At 46.1% G+C, this 13,868-nt stretch overlaps 1 protein-coding gene across 2 annotated transcripts in view; it reads left to right on the top strand.

Moving 5' to 3' along the window:
- Znf592 (zinc finger protein 592) overlaps positions 1–13,598 on the top strand; it is a 49,627-nt gene extending 36,029 nt beyond the window's left edge. For both annotated transcript variants that reach the window (XM_034506734.2, XM_076936765.1), the window contains 6 exons: positions 6,706–6,882; positions 7,161–7,320; positions 7,418–7,705; positions 7,923–8,035; positions 8,542–8,677; positions 10,742–13,598. In XM_034506734.2, coding sequence (XP_034362625.1) covers positions 6,706–6,882; positions 7,161–7,320; positions 7,418–7,705; positions 7,923–8,035; positions 8,542–8,677; positions 10,742–11,263 — 1,396 coding nt within the window. In that variant the 3' untranslated portion in view covers positions 11,264–13,598. The remainder of the gene's footprint in view (positions 1–6,705; positions 6,883–7,160; positions 7,321–7,417; positions 7,706–7,922; positions 8,036–8,541; positions 8,678–10,741) is intronic.
- The last annotated feature ends 270 nt before the right edge of the window (positions 13,599–13,868 follow it).

A 13,868-nucleotide genomic window follows, 5' to 3' on the forward strand; every position in this document is an offset into this window, starting at 1 on the left:
GGTGCTACCTGGCTTACTGTCCTGGTATTGCCCAATGGCAGGTCTTTTTTTCTAGGCTGAAACTTGTTTTATACTGAGATTTGGTTTTAAGGACCCAATGGGGGCATGGGTAGGGGTGGGTGGGTGGGGGGTGAGAGGTTGCTGGTGAGATGGCTCAGTGTTACCTACAGATGAGCCTATTGACCTGAGTGTGAGACACACTTTACCCACATGCTACAAGGAGAGAAACAACTCCTATGGTGGTTTCTCTGACCTGTATACCCATGTCATAGCACATGGACAAATACACACAATCAATCAATAAATAAATGCTGTTAATTTTTCTTTTAAAAGAACCCAGTAGGGCAATGGGAAAATGGGTTACTGGATAAAGCATTTGTCACACAAGTGTGAGGACCTAAGTTCAAATTCCAAGACCCTTGTAAAATTGGGCATAGTAGCATGTGTTTGTAATTCCAATGCTTTTGTGGTGAGATCAGTGGGGATAGGAGAAGCCCTGGATGCTTGTAGCAAGATAGCATGGTATGTACAACAGTGAACCACAAAGAGACCCTATTTCAGGGCAGAAAGCAAAGACTGACACCTGAGGTTGCTTTCCAACCTCCACACTCACACTTTTACATGATCACACTGTGACACAGTATGAAGGTGTACACTCACAAATGGACACACACACACACACACACACACACACACAGAGCTAAATAGGACAAACGTGTTGGCTAGTGGGCGTGAGATGTAGTTAGTTGAGTTGGTAGAGTGCTTGCCTAGCATGCTTAGAAGTCCTAGATTTGATTCATCATAAGAGGTAGAGATAGGAAGGTCAGGAGTTTAAGGCCAGCCTGGGCTACCAGAGACCTTCCCTCAAAAAACAAATGAAAGCAGTGCTGGCTGGTGGTTGGATAGACGTTTCTGTTTTATAAAGGAAAGGAAGGCATGAAAGAAAATTAGTTTTTTAGAAGTTAAATATTATAGCCAGGCATGGTGGCCTATGCCTTTAATCCCAGAGCTCAAGGCAGAAGTATTCGGATATCTGAGTTCAAGGCCAGCCTGGTCTACAAAATGAGCTCCAGGAGAGTCAAGATTGCACAGAGAAACCCTGTCTCAAGAAAACCAAAGGAGAAAAAAAGTTAAATATTAAACCAAGAGTAGTGGCACATTCTTGTAATCCTGAAATTTATGAGGTAGAGGCAGGAGGATCAGGTGCTATTGTCATCCTTGGATACTTAGCAAATTCAGGGGTAGGCCATACCACAGGAAACCATTTCTTAAGATACAAAATATGGCTGGGTAAATGGCTTGGTAGATAAAGTCTTACAGTGCAGTCATGAGGCTTTAGACCTCCAGAACCCATACAAAATCCAGGCAGACCTGGCAGTCACCTGTAACCCCAGCATAAGAAGCAGTGACAGTGGATCCCCAGGGCAGACATCCTAGTTATATTAGTGGAACTGGCATACTCTGAGTTCAGTGAATAAAGTGAAGAGTGTTAGAGGAAGATACCCAAAATAAACTTCAGGTCTCTACACACAGCTGTACATATGTATGCATACACATACCACTTACATATACAAAAAATAAGTTTTGAAAAACCCTCAAGGCCGGGCAGTGGTGGCGCACGCCTTTAATCCCAGCACTTGGGAGCCAGAGGCAGGCGGATTTCTGAGTTCGAGGCCAGCCTGGTCTACAGAGTGAGTTCCAGGACAGCCAGGACTACACAGAGAAACCCTGTCTCAAAAAACCAAAAAACAAAAACCCTCAAAACACAAAAATAAAATTAAATATTAGAGTAAATAGTCTTGGAGTGAAAGAGAATATTTATTTAGTCATTTTGTTTATATTCACTTTGTCAATTTATATAACTCCTTCCTTAGCTTTTTTGTTTGTTTTTTTCTTTTTGCCTGTCTTATTCTATAGGTCTGGCTGACCTAAAATTGCATTCCTATTTCCTTTGCTTTCTGAGTATATGTATACATGAACATACATTCACATGCATACACATACATGTACACTTCGTGCATATGCAACCATACTTGGCATTCTCACTTTTTTTTTTTTTTTTTTTTTTTTTTTTTTGAGGCAAGGTTTCTGTGTGTAGTCCACGTTGGCCTAGACTTTTATGTTATTCAAGCTAGCTTCAGATTCACAACCACCTTGCCTTACACAAATGCTGGGATTATAAGTGGCATTATCATGCTTGTCAGTTTGGTTTTCAAAAATATATATATTTAGTGGAGCATTGGAGGCACTTGATTATAATCTTAGATCCCAGGGACTAAAAGCATGAAGATTCAGAGGAATTGAAGGCCAGGAGCTGGAGGAATGGAGCAGCAGTTAAGAACTCTTTAGGGTCTTCCAGAGGACTTGAGTTCAATTCTCAGCACTCACAGGACAGCTAACAGCTATCTGTAACTCTAGTCCCAAGGGATTGATGCTCTCTTCTGGCTTCCACAAGTACTGGACACATATGCCATATAGTCATATACACTTACAAAACCCCTTTACAGACAAAATAAAAATAAACTAAAAAAAAAAAAAAAAAAAAAAAAAAAAGTTCAAAGCTGGGCAGTGGTGGTGCACACCTTTAATTCCAGTGAGAGACAGAAGCAGGTGGAGTTGGAGATGGCTTGTCTACAGAGTGAGTTCTAGGACAGCCAGGGTTACACACACACACACACACACACACACACACACACACACACACACACACAGAGAGAGAGAGAGAGAGAGTTCAAGGTTAGGAGCTAGAAAGATAGCTCAGTGGTTCAGAGCATTGACTGCAGATGAACTGAATTCCCTTCTCTGTATTCATATTACAACAGCCTGTAACTTCAGCCACAGGGGTTCAGTGTTCTCTCTGTGTCTGTCTGTCTGTCTGTCTGTCTGTCTGTCTCTGTTTCTCTGAGAGAGACACACACACACTAACTCAGAATGGAATGGTCAGGAAACTTTCTGAAAGAGGATTGTCCTAGTTCCTGTTGTATTGCTGTGATGAAACACCATGAACAGGTTAACTTGTAGGTTTGCTAACAGTCTCAGAGGGTGAGTCATCATGATGGGGAGCGAGGCGTCAGGCAGGCAGACAGCACTACAACAGTAGCTGAGAGCTCACATCTGTTCTGCAATTGCAGGCAGAGAGAGGGACTGGGCCTGGCTTAGGCTTTTAAAAACTTCAAAGCCTACCCCTGGTGACACATATCTAACAAGGGCAAACCTATTCCAACAAGGTCACACTGCCTAATCCTTTCCAAACAGTTCTACTAACTGGGGACTAAACATTCAAACATGAGCTTGTGGTAGCCAGTCTCATTCAAACCACCACAGGGATATTAAGAGGTTTCCAAGCAGAGGGATAAGGGAGAGTATATATGGCAGAGTAGAGATCAGGAGACATCAAACACAAAAGGGATGACCAGAGTGATAAGCAGGTGTATGGAAAAGGTATATGAATATGACCTGCAGGATGGTGAGAGATGAGCTGGGGAGCTGGCAGGGTCAGGCCAGGTAACACCTTATGTTCCTTGACAACCTTGTGGACTTTAGTCAGGGCAGTGAAGAGCTACAGAAAGGCTTGCAACAAGAGTATAATCTGGCTCATCAGTTATTTTGGATTAAAAATAGTAATAATTTATTTATTTGTGAGGGAGAGTGCATGTCAGTGTGCCTGTAGAGAGTGACTTTCAGGAATCAGTTCTGCCATGTGGGTCTTGGGAACTGAGTCCTGACCTCTACGAGACGGCTCAGCAGGTAAGGGCACATACTGCTCTTGCAGAGGATCCAAGATTGGTTCCTAGAGTTCACACTGGACAACTGAGAGCCACCTGTAACTTTAGCTTCTGGAGATCCAACTCCCTCTTCTGGCCTCTATGGATATGGAACTTATATGAACAAACTTATACACAGACATATACTTACATACATAATTAAAAATAAAATCCTTGCTGGGTAGTAGTGGTACACACCTTTAATCCCATCACTCAGGAGACAGAGACAGGTGGATCTCTGGGAGTTCCAGGCCAACCTGGTCTACATAGTGAATCCTAGGACAGCCAGGGTTACACAGAGAAACCTTGTCTCAAAAAACAAACAACAACAAAGAAATCCTTTTCTTAAAATAAAACCTTTTAAACTTTTACTTAAGTTTATACAGCTAATTCTAATATCGAATCCAATCTAACAGCAATTCATTCAATACCAAAAGTATTTAGGGAGATAGGTCTTTTTCCCCCCTTCATCTTGGGTTTTTGTTGTTTTGAGACAGGATGTTGTTTATATGGCTCTGGCTGGCCTGGAACTTGCTATTGTAGACCAGGCTGGCCTTGAACTAAAAAAGATCTGCCTGTGTCTGCCTCTGACTCTGCCTCTCCCACCCAAATGCTAGGACTAAAGGTATGTGCTCAGCACAAAGATACTTTATTTTAATCTTTTCTCCCCTAAATTCTAGAGATTGAACCCAAGGCTTCAAGTGCTAGTCAAGCACTCTACTACCGAGATGCCTCAGTCTGTGTCCTTGAATTGTCAATCTAGAGATCCTCAATGGCACAGAGAGGCTCTCAGCTTCAAGCTTACACTCTTTTTTACCTGAGGGTTCTGTGTGCTACACACCTGGCTATGTTCTCTTTTTTAAGTGAACACATAGGAAGGAGTAAATATGAATACCAAATTTGTGCTGACCTCTCTAAGGCACTGACAGACTGTTTTCCAAAGCAACTGTACCGTTTAAATTCCTACATGCAGAGGGTGAAGTTTTTAATCTGTCTTTGTCAATATATGTTACTAAAGTTTCTTGTTAGATACATGATTTGCAGATACTTCTTCCCATTCTTTTGGTGCAAATGCTGTTTAATAATTTCTAAAAAGATAACCATGCTCTACTTTACTGAGTGCTGGTACAGTTTTATAGTATTAGTTTGTATTTTTTAATTCTTTCTGATTTTTTTAATGATAATGCTAAATATCTTATACATTGTATATATATATATCATAATTAAATTTATGTAAATGTACATATATGGTTTAAGAAATTGAAATTTCTTTTTTGGGGTTTTTTTGTTTGTTTGTTTGTTTTTTTTTTTCGAGACAGGGTTTCTCTGTGTAGCCCTGGCTGTCCTGGAACTCACTCTGTAGGCCAGGCTGGCCTCAAACTCAGAAATCCGCCTGCCTCTGCCTCCCAAATGCTGGAATTAAAGGCGTGTGCCCGCCCGGTGAAATTGAAATTTCTTGGTTCTTTTTGTTTTGTTTTATTTATTTTATGTGTATGAGTACACTGTAGCTGTCTTCAGACACCAGAAGAGGGCACCGGATCCCATCACAGATGGTTGTGAGCCACCATGTGGGTGCTGGGAATTGAACTCAGGACCTCTGGAAGAGCAGTCAGTGCTCTTAACCGCTGAGCCATCTCTCCAGCCCCTGAAATTGAAATTTCTTAAACCCACAATCTGTCCTTTTTAAAAAAAAAAATGGTTGGAATGTGGTTAATGATGTCATAAGAAAGCAAAATTACAGGCTGGAGAGATGGCTCAGTGGTTAAGAGCACTGACTACTCTTCCAGAGGTCCTGAGTTCAATTCCCAGCAACCTCATGGTGGCTCACAACCATCTGTAGTGGGATCCAGCGCCCTCTTCTGGTGTGTCTGAAGACAGCTACAAAGTACTCATAAATAGAATAAATTAAAAAATAAATTTAAAAAAAGAAAGCAAAATTACACTATTTAGTATATTGTTTTCTTATTGCTGATAATAGAAACAGTTAAACAATATACACTTATTTTTTTTAAATTTACATTTTTACAACATAATTATAAAACTGTCTTCTTTCTTTTTTAAAATGTGGCTATAGGATGGAAATACTTCTGTGTGCCAGAGTTGACTTTACTTTGTGTATATGTTCTTGCATGCATGGTATGTCTGTGTGGAGGCCTGTGTACAACTTTTGGGAGTTGGTAGTTTCCTGCCACTTGGGTTCTGAGAATCGAACTCAGGTCAAGAGTTGGCAGCAAGAACCTAGACCTGCTGAGTCCTCTTGCTGGCACGGAACTGAATTTGTAATATAATTTTATTAATTTAAAATTTAACAGCTTTCACACCTAGAGCTACACAGAGAAACCCTGCCTCAAAAATCAATCAGTCAGTCAGTCAGTCAGTCAATCAGTCAGTCACTCAATAAAAGGTGGCAGCCACATTACATTGCAGCTACAGAGCATTTCTTGCTCACAGCAGTTCCTAGTGCTGTTGAGAGTACTTCCTGGTCTCTCAGTGGTCACTGCAGTGGGTATCATACCCTTGTTGCACTAGTTAGGGAGCCATCCCTAATTTCTTCACACGGGAAGGAAAAGGCTTTCTACAATTTCCCTTTGAAATTCTCCTTGTACTTCTGTGTTGTCGTCCTTCCAATTGATAGCCTTCTTCCCTCTGTTCCTCTCAGCCTCTCTCAGGAGGCTCAGGGTTTTGGCTTATAGGATGGCCACTCTGGGATGGTTGGGGATTATCTTTTCTTCTCTACCAGGTATGACCTTGGGCTCAAGGAGTCTTGTGCATTCACTTTGTGCAGATAGTAGCAAGCACAATATTAGGATGTATGTGTAGAGGCTGCAGCCTATGGGCTGGAATGAGGGAGAAGAGCCCTGAGGTGGCTCTCTTCTTGCATGCCATCCCCCTCTTCCAGCATCAAGCCTGAGTCTAACACGCTCCCACCTTTGTTATCCAGGTGCATCCACTGTGGTGTCATCCACCTGACTTTGGCTTTGCTGAAAAGTCACATCCAGGAGCGACACTGCCAGGTTTTCCACAAATGTGCATTCTGCCCCATGGCCTTCAAGACTGCCAGTAGTACGATGGACCACAGTACCACCCAACACCCCACCCAGCCCCACAAACCCTCCCAGTGAGTGCAGCTGCAGGACCAGTAGGTCCTGTGGGGCAGAGAGGGTGGCCTGGATGCTGTAAGGGTGGTACAAAGATGGGCTGGGGAGCTGATGCTATGGAGAGCTATGTGGAGTCTCCTGAGGACATCCCAAGGCAGGAAAAGATGAACACTAGCCCAGGCTAGTGGATCCCCAATCCTCACTCTGGTTCAGAGAGAGCAGAGACAGGGGAGAGGGGCTGTTTGATTCTGCCAGCAGAGCCCTGGTTACCTCACACCTCCGGGGCTTGTTTTGTCAGGCTAATTTATAAGTGCTCCTGTGAAATGGTCTTCAATAAGAAGAGGCACATTCAACAACATTTTTACCAGAATGTCAGCAAGACACAGGCGGGTGTCTTCAAGTGCCCCGAGTGCCCACTCCTGTTTCTGCAGAAGCCAGAATTAATGCAGCATGTCAAGGTGAGGTACCTTGGGAAGAAGTGATGAGCCTCGGGCCACGGGTGTGACTCTGCATCTTTTCCCTTGCCCAGTCACTAATCCCTCTCCCAATCCCCAGAATACCCACGGTGTTCCCCGGAACGTGGAGGAGCTGTCAAGCCTCCAGTCTTCAACAGACACATCTTCTAGCCGCCCTGGTTCTCGAGCTCCCTCTGAGCCCCCAGCTACAAATGTAGCCGCTAGAGGCAGCTCCCTGACTACTGGCCGTTGGGGCCGGCCAGAAGCTCACCGCAGGGCTGAAGCAAGGCCCCGGATGAGGAGCACTGGTTGGACCTGCCAGGAATGCCAGGAGTGGGTTCCTGATCGAGAGAGCTACGTGTCCCACATGAAAAAGAGCCACGGTCGGGTAAGTGCAGCCACATGCCACTGTGCAGCGCTGGGGTTCTCGGGCTCTGTCCTGTGAGGCTAGGACCCCTTGTCTTGTGTGGCTGACCTCCCAGGTTCCTGTGCTTTGGAGGGCAGGCTGGGCACTATAGATCTCAAGGAGCATGTCTTATCCGGTCATATAATCTAACACGGACTTAGGATTCTGACGATTTGGGTCTTGTTTTCTCTTCCCTTAGACACTGAAGCGGTACCCATGCCGGCAGTGTGAACAGTCCTTTCACAACCCCAGCAGTCTGCGCAAACACATTCGCAACAACCATGACACAGTAAAGAAGGTCTACACTTGTGGGTGAGTCTGGAGCGGGCAGGGAAAAGCCTGAAATTCAAAAAGCTTTGTGGCTTCACTGGGGCTCCTCTGAGCTGTGAGATCAGGGACCTAAAGCAAGAGAATAATGAGTTCCTTGTAGGAAAACACCAGCTGTGAGAAATTGGGTGAGTTAGGAGCCGCCTTCCAGAGCTGGCAGCCCTTGATTCTCTCCTCTCAATTTCCAGCCCTGGATTTTCTCACTGGGGCCTAATACCTGAGAGTAGAGATGGGGATGTGACAGATGACAGTGCTCTGGCCTTTGTTGCTGATCACTGGCCTAGCGCTGGGCCCTCTGAACTGTGCTGGAGTGAGGGCCTAGTGTCGAGTGTCAAGCTTCTGACCCGATGGCTCCCTTATCCGTCTCTGCTGGTTTGATTGGCAGCTCCGTCTGTTGATGGAGCTTTCAGTCCTGGTATTTGTGAGGAACACTGGAGAATATCCAGGGGGAACCTGGAGTTTCACCTACCTCCTCAAACATGCTCTTGCAGGTACTGCACCGAGGATAGCCCCAGCTTTCCTCGGCCTTCCCTCCTGGAGAGCCACATCAGCCTTATGCACGGCATCAGAAACCCTGATTTGAGCCAGACGTCCAAAGTCAGACATCCAAGTGGACATTCCCCTCAGGTGAGTGTGGAATCACTGCTGTGAACTTGCTACTCAGTGAGGCCTGGGATTGGGAAGGCATTAGAAGGGCTTCAAGAGCCCAGTAGTATCTGTGACTATGGAGCAAGCAGAGTAACACCTAATGTGGTCACGATTTTTGTGTGTCCCATTAGGCCACTGAACATAAGGAAACAAGAGCAAAGATCCATGGGAAAATCTATTAGTCTTTTGCTGCTGTAACCTGACTTGTACTTCCTCAAAATCCAATGAGTCAGTCAGGCAGAGCTACCTTGTCAGGGCAGGATTACTTTCCCTATTGCACTAGCTGTGGGAAGAATCTCGTCTAGAACCCTCTCTGCCAGCCCCTTGCTTGTGTCCTTCCCTTGCTCCTGTCGCATGCTCCTTTCCCAGTTCCGGGGAGCTTCTAGAGCAGCCTGATTGTCCCTGTGCTGCTGACTCTTTCCACATCGTAGCATAGGGCCAAGTGCCCTGGAGGCCATGGACTGTCTTGAAACTTTTTTGGCTATTCAGGGAATGGTACTAGCTAGCAGAAGCCTTTGCATACAGAGTAGGGAGAATATCAATTTCTTTCTTTTCTTTTTTTGGTCAGCACCAATACATGAGAACATGGACAATCTCCCTTTCCTTCAGTGCCCTTCCACACAGCAGCTCTACTCTAGGACTCTTTGCTTAGAGAGCCTTAGACCTTAGGCATTGCGGTGTATTCAGTGACAAAGAGGAAACTTAGGTGTCTGCTGGAGGATACTGTCAGCCCACAATAAGTTAGTGTGCTACCACTAGAAGAAAAAAGCTTCTGTGTTTGCTCACATGGGGACAAATTCCAGTGTACATTATTAAGTACAAAAGTGCAGGGTGAGAGAAGTGCACATAAGCAGTGACTGTGCAGTCGTTTACAGCCTGCTTGTAGTTTTTTAAAGCATGCATGAGATGTTTCTTGGAGGAATTATAAAATCCAGGATTCCTGGTTTACTCTCTTATTGGGATGATAAAGACTATAGGCAAAAACAATTTGGAGAGGGAAGACTTTATTGCAGCTTACAGTTTATAGTCCATCATGGAGGGAGATTGGGGCCAAAATTCAAGGCAGGAACCCGAGGGCAGGAACTGAAGCAGAGACCATGGAGGGACAGTGCTTATTGGCTTGCTCTCTATATCTTGCTAAGCCTGCTTTCTTATATAGTCCAGAAACATCTACACAGGGGTAACACCACCCACAGTAAGCTGGGACCTTCTATGTCAAGTCTAATGAAATCTAGTCTAATATCAGTCTAAGAAAATGCCCTGTAGACTTGTCTATAGGTCAGTCTGAAGGAGGCATTTCTAATTGTGAGGTTCCCTCTTCCCCGGGTGACCCTGGCTTGTGTCAAGCTGACAAACACTAAGCATATCAGGTAATCCATTCTGTGACTAACAGACCTGAGAAGTGGGCTAGGCAGGACTCTTTACCTTTCTGTTAGGCATGTGTACATAACACTAAAAATAAAGGACTGGGGCTGCAGAGATGCCTCAGAAGTTAAGAACTCATCTTGTGACTGTGAAAGGACTCAGATTCCCAGCACCCACGTGGTGGTTCAGAACTGCCCATAAATGCAGTTCCAGAGACTCCAATACCCTCTTCTGACCTTCTCAGGCACCAAGCATGCACATGGTGTACATACATACACACAGGTAAAACATTCACATGTGAAAGGAAATGAAAAATCGGTCCCTAGAACACACAATGGAGGGAGAAAAAATTACTCCCCAAAAGTTGTCTTCTGGCCGGGCAGTGGTGGCGCACGCCTTTAATCCCAGCACTTGGGAGGCAGAGGCAGGTGGATTTCTGAGTTCCAGGCCAGCCTGGTCTACAGAGTGAGTTCCAGGACAGCCAGGGCTACACAGAGAAACCCTGTCTCGCAAAACCAAAAATAAATAAATAAATAAATAAATAAATAAATAAATAAATAAATAAATAAAGTCTTCTGGCCTCCACCTGAGTTCCTTGGCGCTGGATGAGCAGAAGGTACATGTGAGCCTGGCCTCATCTCTGTTCACGCTTGTTTTTTTTTTTTTTTTTTCCTTCAGGTGAACCATCTGAAAAGACCTGTCAGCAGAATGGCAGATGCTCCAGGCACTAGCAGTGGTGCGGCTGCTTCCTCCACCAAAAGGCACAAGCCCCTGTTTCAGTGCGCAAAGTGCTCCTTCACCACAGACTCGGAGCTCGAGTTTCAGAGCCACATACCTCAGCACCAAGTGGACAGCTCCACAGCCCAGTGTCCCCTCTGTGGCCTGTGCTACACATCTGCCAGCTCCCTCAACCGCCACCTGTTCATAGTCCACAAAGTGAGAGACCAGGAAGAGGGGGGAGAAGAAATTGTGGAGGTGAAGGTGGAAGCCACAGACTCAGAGGCATGCTCTGGAGAGGAGGTAGCCATGAAGACTAGAGAGAATGGACTGGAAGAATGTGCCAGTGAGCCTTTGGTGGCTGACCTAGAACCAAGGAGGTCACTAGACCTAGCTGTGGATGAAGACAGTGCCCAAGACCCTCAGAATCAACCACAGGCCTCTCAGGACCAGAACAGCCATGCAGTATCTCCTCAGGTGTGACCAGAGGCTTTGTAGCCATCAGTCGAGCTGTGGCACCCTCCACCTGCTGTGCAGACTGTGGGAAATAAAAAGCTCTGCCCCAGTGTTTGTGTGGCCACTGTGCTCTGGAGCAGTGTCGATTCTGAGCTGTGGGTTCTGGATGTCCCCCAGCCCCAGAAAATGTGGGGTCATCCAGAATTCCTCACAGCTCTGAATTTGCTTCTGTTATTTATGGCTTAATGCTGCTTCTTGATACCCCAGTTCTCATCCATGTCCTTCCAGCCCCAGGCTACTTAGGTAGTGCAGCCCCAATGCTGTTAACTCGGCTTGCAAGCCCTCAGTAGCTGTGCTCTGGGCTCCCTACCTGCTGTATTCATCTGGAGACACCTCAGAGCTCTCCTTCCTGCCTTCAGAGCCCAGGAAGGAGGGGAATGAAGGGTGCTGGCCATTCCTCTGGGAACTGCCCAGCCTGGCTTGGTGAGGTTCCTTGCTCACCCTTTCCTTCCTGTCTTCTTTCTCTGATTCTTTCCCCCCCAGAAGCATCCTGAGGACTTCACCTGTCACTCTGATCATGTCTCTGTGGGTGGGAGGAATGGCAGTACACTCCTGTTTGGACCTGAGAGAAGCATGAAGTATGGCCAAGGCAGGCAGGTGCCAAGAGCCAGATCCTCTTTGGGCTGTGGCGGGCCTTCCTTCTACTGCTGTCCTGCAATCCCTGACAGGTGGGGTGTGGGGCACACAGACATTGGGGTGTTTGTATTTTTGTTCCTGTGCCATTAGAGATGCTGCTGCCTCAGACAGGCCAGCCCCTCCTCCTCTCAGCTACACTCTTGTTGCTCAGACTATATTTCAATAAAAAAATCTTCTTACCATGCAGGTAGGCTCTTGTATTCCTCTTCTGGTGAGCTAGCCCTTCCCTGCTCCACTTGAGGCTCATCCCAGACAGCCCTGGCTATCCCATCTGAAAGAAAACAGTATTTCCTGCTGCCCATGGGAGCTCTAGGTTCTGGAGCTTGTGCTTGGGAAACCAGGAGTCCTATACATCTTGGTTCTCTGGAGAATTCTAAAGGAGCAGGGTGGTGGTAGGGGTGTCAGTACTGGTTAAGAGCCACTTCCAAGGACTCTGGCCTGGCAGCATTAGCTTTAAGGTCTATTGATACTTCTGGGCATCTTTCCATCAAAGGGTTTTCAACCCAAGAGATTCTTGGTAAGGGATGAAGAGAAGGAATTCTGAGACATTCATACAACATTCAGAGACTGCTATTGCCACAGCAAATCCAGACTTTGTAGAATTGGGATTAGATGAATTTGGGCCTGTCCAAGCTCAAGGGACAAGTTGTGGGAAGGTGTTCTTGGACCCAACAGGCCTAGGCTAGGCCCTGTAGCACAGGGAAGGGGTGCTGGCTGAGTTCCTAGGCTTGATCTTTCAAGAGAGGCATGAATACCAATTAGGAATCAAGTTGGATAAATATGCATGACCTTTTCACAATTGAAGACATTTTTTTTCTTGCTCTATCAAATGCCAAATTTTTAGTGAAAGGCTAATGGCAGTGGGAAAAGTTAGCGCTTGCCTCAGTTCCAGAGAAGCTCTCCTGCACACACCATCTTAATGAGCATTCTTTCTGGCAAGGCCTCCACTTCCCTGCTTCCTCAGCTGTCAGTGAAGGGAAGTGAGCCCAAGCCCAGTGAGCCCCACAGAGCAGGTCCCAATTCCTTCACATACCCTGCTTTCTCTTCATATCCTGTCAGTCCTTCACCTGCTAATCTCCCCAGTGTTGGGAGCCTCTGTATCCCAGGTCACTCATGAGAACAGGTTCTTAAGCAGGTGAATAGAGGACTTTGAGCTGTGTGGCTGCGTTTCTTCCCACTCAGAAACCATGGGAGCTGAAACAAGGTGAAGAAGCTAAGGGTGGAGCAACTGTCCTCATAGCAGATCCAGCCTCTTGGAGAAGTGGAATAGGACCTGCTATGGGAAGCCTGAGCCATGGGCTGAGTTCTTGCTGTCTTTAACCAGTTCTTAGCACCCCTCATCGTCACGGGCTCCTCTCATTCAAAGCAGAATTAGAAATCCCCGTCTAGCTCCTTCAGGGCTTTCATGAGATCATGAGTGTGCAAGCACTCAGTTGCCTGACTATCATGTGGTTAGGGGGGTTCTGCACTTGTGGACCTGGAGACACAGTGAGATGGGGCACATCTCACTGGATGTGGGGTTCAGTTAAGAATTGGTCAGTTTGCTTATCCACTATTCAGAGATGATGAAGATTGCATTTCCAGCCCTGCTCACGTCCAGCATCTTGTTTAACTCTTACCAGAGACTTTCACTTAATCCTCACAAGGATCTCAGCTACCCTTCTATTTTACAGAGGCAAAAAACTGGCCTTAGGTTAAATGACAGATACGTAGGGCTACCTGTGATGATGGTGCTGAGTCAAACCTGTACTGCCTTAGTGACAGGGCTGCTCTGGCTGCTGCCAGCCTGTCAGCAGTGTGGAGCCATCCAAAGCCCACCTTCTAGTTTCCAAAAAGGCAGGGTGCCCCTTAATGTCAGATCCTCCAGTGCCTTGTCACCCCAAGGAGGGCCCTGCGTTTGCACATACGGTGTCCCTGACGCTGGCTCTCACTGGGG

The sequence above is a fragment of the Arvicanthis niloticus genome, chromosome 1, assembly GCF_011762505.2.
Source record: "Arvicanthis niloticus isolate mArvNil1 chromosome 1, mArvNil1.pat.X, whole genome shotgun sequence".
Lineage (NCBI taxonomy): Eukaryota > Metazoa > Chordata > Mammalia > Rodentia > Muridae > Arvicanthis > Arvicanthis niloticus.